General features: G+C 48.2%; 1 protein-coding gene across 1 annotated transcript; it reads left to right on the plus strand.

The window, feature by feature from the left end:
* The first annotated feature begins 3370 nt into the window (after positions 1-3370).
* On the plus strand, positions 3371-6608 carry SOX11 (SRY-box transcription factor 11). Its single transcript, XM_081857268.1, has one exon. It carries the CDS (start codon positions 3730-3732, stop codon positions 5032-5034), a length of 1305 nt encoding a protein of 434 aa, XP_081713394.1. The 5' UTR covers positions 3371-3729; the 3' UTR covers positions 5035-6608.
* The last annotated feature ends 532 nt before the right edge of the window (positions 6609-7140 follow it).

A 7140-nucleotide genomic window follows, 5' to 3' on the forward strand; every position in this document is an offset into this window, starting at 1 on the left:
GTTAATGATATCATGTATCTTCCCTTGCAGTGAGAAAATTCCTCCCCGCTCCCAACACACACACACCTCCAGCCTCCAGCCCAGAAATCAAGTAGCTTTATTGCAGTCCAATGACACGTTCCTGCCAGGAAAAAGCACTGAAGGAGGCAGCAGGGAAGGTTGTGGCTTGGCAATGGGTGTGGCCTGCAGAAAGTCTTGAGGGCCAGAGAGAGAGGCATGGAGGGCCATATTTTGTCCCTGCAGCTGAGGTTCCCCATCTCTGCTTTTACAGAGAGAAAAAGAGTGCCTGGTTCAGGTTCCCTGATTGTTGCAATGGTGCCTGCAGGTGCTTTAGTTAAACAGACTGGTGTGGGTAGCCAAAGTCTCCCCAGCACAGCGTTTCCCTTCTGAAAAAAAGAAATTTATGTGGGAACTTCATTTTGGGCAGTTATCATTGGAACAGGCTAGTGCTTGTATGCTGTAGTAAGATCACAGCTTGCACTGATTTTACTTAAAACAAAATAAAAAAAATCCTTCCAGTAGCACCTTAAAGACCAACTGAGTTAGTTCTAGGTATGAGCTTTCGTGTGCATGCACACGAAAGCTCATACCTAGAACTAACTCAGTTGGTCTTTAAGGTGCTACTGGAAGGAATTTTTTTATTTTGTTTTGACCATGGCAGACCAACACGGCTACCTATCTGTAACTGATTTTACTTAGGCGATCACAGCTTTCTACAAAACACCAATAGATAGATAGATAGATAGATAGATAGATAGATAGATAGATAGATATAGATAGATACGGTAGATACATAGACAGACAGGATACCCTTGTGCAGTGGTCCCAGAGGACTGACTTAAGAGCTTTTTCCGCAAAAGGTTTTCCCACTGGGCCTTCATAAGATCTCATGGGGTCTTTGTGAGATCAAAGGCCATCCAAGATCTTGTGAACACCTCCAAAGTGGTAGGAATGCCCTTTGCTTCTAGAAAGCATTTTCAACCCCTCCGTCTTAATTACAAGCCGCTGTGAGGGTTGTGAAGTATCTCAAACGGCCCCGAACCTCACAAGATCTTAGACAGTGGGGGCGGTTCTGGGGATCATTCTGACTTTACGTGATTTTGCATTCACATGCAACTCCTGGGAATGTAACCCTTGCATAAATTGTGTTCATAAACGTGGTATTTTTTGTGTGTGTCAGAGAACTTTTGTTATTGGCCAGCACAGAAGTCTGGGGAAACATGTAGTATGCAAACCAGTGTTTACTGTTTACTGAGAGGGAGAGGCCAAGGTCTGCTCACTTCAGGAGCTGTGTGTGTGTGGTCCATTCTAACCTTGACCAAGAGGCCAGCATGTTAAGCTTACTGATAAAGACTTATGTTTGTGTGTACTCATGTACATTCCTCCTCCATCATTCTATTACCAAGTGCTCCGATGACTTTTTATATGTCGATGTTCTTTATTGTGGAGTGTTCGTTGCTGTTTTTTTTTAAAAAAAATCTTGTTTCTTGTAAGCAGCCTTGGTGGGTTTTGTATCCTGAAAGTTATGAAAGGTATGACATGAAAAGAATTCAAACAAAAAGCAAGATGGTCCTCTCTCCATTCATTTAATTAACCATTATGCAGTTTTATTATGCAATGCATGCTACTTATTCACTTGTGTTTATTGAGTCACCAAAGATCTGTGAACGTAAATGCACCCCTCTCTTTTTCAGAATTGTGCCCCCAAACTCTCGTTCCTTGGAGGTTTTTAAGCAGAGCTTGGATGGTCATCTGTCATGGATGCTTTTGCTGAGATTCCTGAATTGCAGGGGGTTGGACTAGATGACCCTTGGGGTCCCTTCCAACTGTACGATTCTATGAATGCCTGTAGCACTCTCATTAACATTGCTGCAACATTGGAGTTACATACTATTTGATGATGGACCTGAAGTTGGTTGTGTTAGTATAGCCAGTCATAGTTAAGAATGCATGTGCTGGTGCAAAAAGAAAAAGAAAAAAGAGAGAGCTTTAAGATGAAGCCATAAATCTTAATTTTCCAAAGTGTCATTATGCCCTGATCCTACATGGCTTGTAAATACAAGCACTTTGGCATTCATAACACTCAAAGCACCTCTGAGCCTCTCTTGGGCTATTTGCAGAAATGTGTGACCACTGTTCATGCAGAACGAAAAGGAAGAAAGTTTAAATTGAATGTCTATTTTACATTTTAATCACAAATGTGGGGCAGCCCAGATATACACCAGAGGTGGGGCTCGGGACATTGTGCTGCCATTGACATGGCTCATCCTCTCCTGTTTCTCCAGAGTTTGGATATGGCGTGGGTAATCTTACGTTTCCGTTATTATATTATAAAGCATCCCAACTTGCTTTGGATTCCTCACCCCTCTCCCTCGCTCACCAAGGAGAATGATGGGTTAAGGAAACGGAGAACAAAACAAGAATTAATGGGATGCATTTCGTTTAAAGGGGGTAGTGATAAGATATGAATAGAGGTAAAGTACTTGGTATTAGTTGACGACAATTGGATTGTGTAATGAAGACAAACACGAAAGCGAGTTTTAATACTTCACTCCTAAAGTCTACCAGCAAACAGTCCCTGGGGCATGAGAAACGCCTACAGTGTTGCTTTCAAACGGGCGCCACTGACATTAACCTATCAAAAGCGCGCGGCCGCTAGTCTGTTCCGCCTGCTGTTTCATTTTGCAAGGCAGACGCGAAAGGCACCAATATAGCTCGACTTTGGGATCTAGTAGGATGGGAGGTCCAGGGAGGGGGGGGTTGGGAAAGAGGAAGGAAATCAAACAATATGCAATCCGGAGGATGTATATAATAATTGTTTGTCTCGCCAAAATGAGATGAAATGAAAGGCGAGCCTCCCTTTCAGGAGCTCGCGGTACTCAAGCGCCACCTACAGCTGCTGCGCGAAAAGCAAAACCCCGAAGCAGGAGACGATGCCCCGAGGACAAGCTTCGATTCCTACAAGCCATGAGCTCACCCAGCACGACACCCGGCGATGTGGGAATCATCTCTCACCAGATTCACCTTGGCGGATTCTGGTAAATAAAATAATCACCGTAAATGCTCTGCATAGGCGTCCGGGCTCTAGGAAACCGAAGGAGAGGAGAGGGTGAAATCATTAATCCAACTCAGCTTTAATGATCCATCTACGAGCCAGTGGCTGGCTGTCTCCCCCTCCCCACGAAGCTGCAAGCCCGGCCCCCTTCGCACTTCCACCCGTTTGCAAGAGCCGCGGCGAAGGGGGTGTGTCAGCAGACATGTGGGGGAACTTAATAAAGGCCGAGGGGAGGAGCCGAGGGGCGGAGCGGAGCGGCGCCATTGGCTGGCCCGGGGAGTGATGTCACCCATATGAAACCCTGATAACTAGTTCGGAGAGGACCCGCAACTTTTGCAGAAGGGGGAGTGTGATCCAGCGACATCTCTGGGTCCGGGCGGCTGCTGTGGCTGCTGCAGGGGGAGGGGAAAGAGCCGGAGCGAGTCCTGCTTCTGCCGCTGCTGGAGGAACGGCCAGCGGCAGCAGCCCAGGGAGAGGAGCAGGAGAAGGAAAGGAAAGGAGGAGGGGGAAAAAAAGCCGCTTGCAACTTGCACACCGGGCGTCACCTTGCAGCCGCTCGCTCGAGGTGTGCAAGCAGCCGGTGGGAGCCAAGCAAAAGGAAAAAGAACATTATTATTATTTCCAAATAAAACGCGACAAGGCAAGCAACTCAAGCGAAGCGACACACCCCCACCATGGTGCAGCAAGCGGAAAGTCCAGAAGCCGAGAGCAACCTGCCCCGAGAAGCGATGGATACGGAGGAAGGCGAGTTCATGGCTTGCAGCCCGGTGGCGCTGGACGAGAGCGACCCGGACTGGTGCAAAACGGCCTCGGGCCACATCAAGCGGCCCATGAACGCCTTCATGGTGTGGTCCAAGATCGAGCGGAGAAAAATCATGGAGCAGTCGCCCGACATGCACAACGCCGAGATCTCCAAGCGCCTGGGCAAGCGGTGGAAAATGCTGAAGGACAGCGAGAAGATCCCGTTCATCCGCGAGGCCGAGCGGCTGCGCCTCAAACACATGGCCGACTACCCCGATTACAAGTACCGGCCGAGGAAAAAGCCCAAAATAGACCCGTCCGCCAAGCCCAGCAGCGCCAACAACCACAGCCCGGAGAAAAACACACCCACCAGCGGCGGCGGCGGCGGCGGAGGAGGCGGCAACCACGGCAGCAGCAGCAGCAGCAGCAAAAGCGCCAAAAGCTCCAGCAAGAAATGTAGCAAAGGGAAGACGTCGTCGTCGTCTCCGCCGAAGCCCGGGACGAAGCTGGCGGCGCACCCGGGCGACTACGGCGGGGACGAGTACGCCCAGTTCGGCGCGCTGAAAGGGGGCGGCAAGGCGGCCAAGTGCGTCTTCCTGGACGACGAGGACGACGACGAGGAGGACGAGGACGACCTGCAGCTGCGGATCAAGCAAGAGGACGACGAGGACGAGGACGACGAGGAGGAGAGCCGCCGGCAGCGGCAGCAGCAGCAGCAGCAGCAGCAGCTGCGGCGCTACAGCGTGGCCAAAGTGCCGGCCAGCCCCACCTTGAGCTCGTCGGCCGAGTCGAGCGAAGGCGCCAGCCTGTACGACGAGGTGAGGGGCGGCGCTGCGGCGCACGGCGCCAGCGCGGGCCGCCTGTACTACGGCTTCAAGAGCATGCCCAAGAGCGCCCCGCAGGCCGGCCTGCCGCCGGCTTCCTCCCGCTCGATCTCCACTTCCTCTTCGTCGTCCTCCTCCTCCTCCTCCTCCAGCGGCGGCGAAGAGGCCGACGACCTGATGTTCGACCTGAGCTTGAATTTCTCGCAGCACCCGCACGCCGCCTCCGAGCTGGGCGTCGGCTCGGCCGCCGGGAACCTGTCGCTCTCGCTGGTGGACAAAGATCTGGATTCGTTCAGCGAGGGCAGCCTGGGCTCCCACTTCGAGTTCCCCGATTACTGCACCCCGGAGCTGAGCGAGATGATCGCGGGGGACTGGCTGGAGGCGAACTTCTCCGACTTGGTTTTCACCTACTGAGAGAGGAGAAGGACGAGGAGGAGAAGGAGAAGCGATGGGCAGGTGAACAAGCTGAGAGAGCGATCAAAAGGACTGGGAAGCAGAGAGAGGGGCAGATCGGGGAAAGAGAGATGCTTACACGCTGAAAAGTAGTGGAGTTTTGAAGTAACGACGACAAAAAAAATGTCTTTGGGTTGTTTTTTTTCCTTTTCTTTTTTTCTAAGTCTTGAAGTTAGTTCCAAACCGAGTCTGGAGTTGTGATTTTTTTTTTTCCTTCCCGTTTTTCTTATTTTTCCCTTCTGATTTTAATTGGTGGTCGCAACAGCAGCAGCAAGGAGAGAAGAAGAAAAAAGCAAATGGGACTGGGGGTTACAAAGATACAGAAGGCGCTGTTTGAAGCTTGTGGGTCTTGCGATTGAAGTCTGGAAGATGGTCTGCAAAAAAAAGAAGAAGAAAGTCTTTTGGCAGCACAACTATTACTCAAGGGGGTTTGTGGATTTTTTTGTTTCTCCTACAAAGATTTTTAAAGGACCGTTCTGATTTTTCTGATATATTTCTCTCTCTCTCTCTTTTTTTATTTGTAAAAGGGACCATTGCAACTGTTTTTGTTTGTTTGGAGGGAGAAAACTGATGTCTTCTATGCATCCGATTCTTAACAAAGCTGCAGGGAGCTTGGAAAAAAAATGCAGACTGTACAAACGCTTACAAAAAACAAAAACTGTGAACTGACTTAAGATCAGAGTTTACTTTTCAGATCAAATTGTTTATGGTTTTACAAATGTGATTTCTACTTGCCAACTTTTTTTTTGTAACTTGTTCCCTTATACCTCCTTGATTGAATACCAGACAGCCTAGACCTCAGTACACAAAGGTATTGAAACATTTTTGATACATAACAGACCTCAGTCTTTTTTAAAAATTAATATATTTTCAGGCGTATTTTTGTACAGTGAAAGGGAACATTCTTGCTGTGTTTTTTCAGTAAGACTTTTCAGGCACTTCTTCCCTTTTATTTTTATGTTTTATTTTTTTTCCTCTGTTTTTAGCATGCAAGTTATATGGGTACGTTTATGTCCTGGTTTTAAAAGGATTAAAAAAAAATCCTTGCATCTAAAGGCCTTGTGGTTTAAAAAGAAAAAAAAGAAACACTTTTTTGTACAGCTATAGTTCAGATTTGTTCAATATTTGTAGGTAAAGATTTATTGAAAATGGTGATATAGACCTCAGAGCTGTTATCTTAGTTTAAAAGATTGTATATGTACTGTACTATAGTAGGAATTTATGTATCTCATACGCTGTGATATGTGGATGGGGGCCCAGATGGAAGGTATGAAACTGGATTCTCGACTTTTTTTTTTAAGCAAAAAAAAAAAAGATGGAATGGGGAAAAAGAAAGGCACATAGTAAAAAAAAAAGGTTTCTCATTTTGTGCAATATAAAGTACAGACCATCTGCGTATTTTGTAGCAAACAGTGGCAAAAAAGCAGACTTGTGCACTGTCGACATCATTGCCTGTTTGTTTTTTTAAAAAAAGAAAGAAATGCTGAAAGTCTGTATCTTGACAATTTTAATAAATCAGCTGGAACTGATAGAAACTCGATTCGCTATTAGTGTCTATAGAAGGGGCGCTGGTGGAGACGCCATGTATAATAGCCAACCCCTCCCTCACCCATGGAGGAGCCTTAGCTGAGGCTTCAGGGAGTCATATGGGGGGGGAGGGGAGCGAAGAGAAAAAAGGGGGAGGTTGAAGGTAGCATATAGACTTTTAAAGGGCTGATCCTCCTCTTTTTAGACCTCTTCCCTTGCTTTCTCTCCCTCTCTCTCCCCCTTCCAATATCCTCTTCTCCCTCGCGCCTTCTCCCTTTCTCTCTTCCCCCTCTCCCCTCAGTTATTCCCTCCTTCAGGCTTTTTCGTCGGAGGTACTGAGTGGGCGGAGGCGAAGCAGGAAGGCTGAACCCGGGGAGGGGGAAGGGGAAAAAAAAGACAAGACAAGGCAAGGCGGTCTGGGCTCTCTGGTTCAGCCAGTGCGTGTTTTCGGGCTGTGCGTTTGGGCGGCGCGCGAGGGGGTTTTTTCCTGTCAAGAGAGAGAGGTGGCAGCAGGTACCAAGGATGCTCGCGTCCTTGGGA

This window comes from Podarcis erhardii (genome assembly GCF_964252035.2).
Source record: "Podarcis erhardii genome assembly, chromosome: 3".
NCBI classification, from domain to species: Eukaryota; Metazoa; Chordata; class Lepidosauria; order Squamata; family Lacertidae; genus Podarcis; species Podarcis erhardii.

Coding starts and splice junctions, on each gene's coding strand:
- SOX11 (XM_081857268.1), top strand. CDS start 3,730: ATGGTGCAGCAAGCGGAAAGTCCAGAAGCCGAGAGCAACCTGCCCCGA.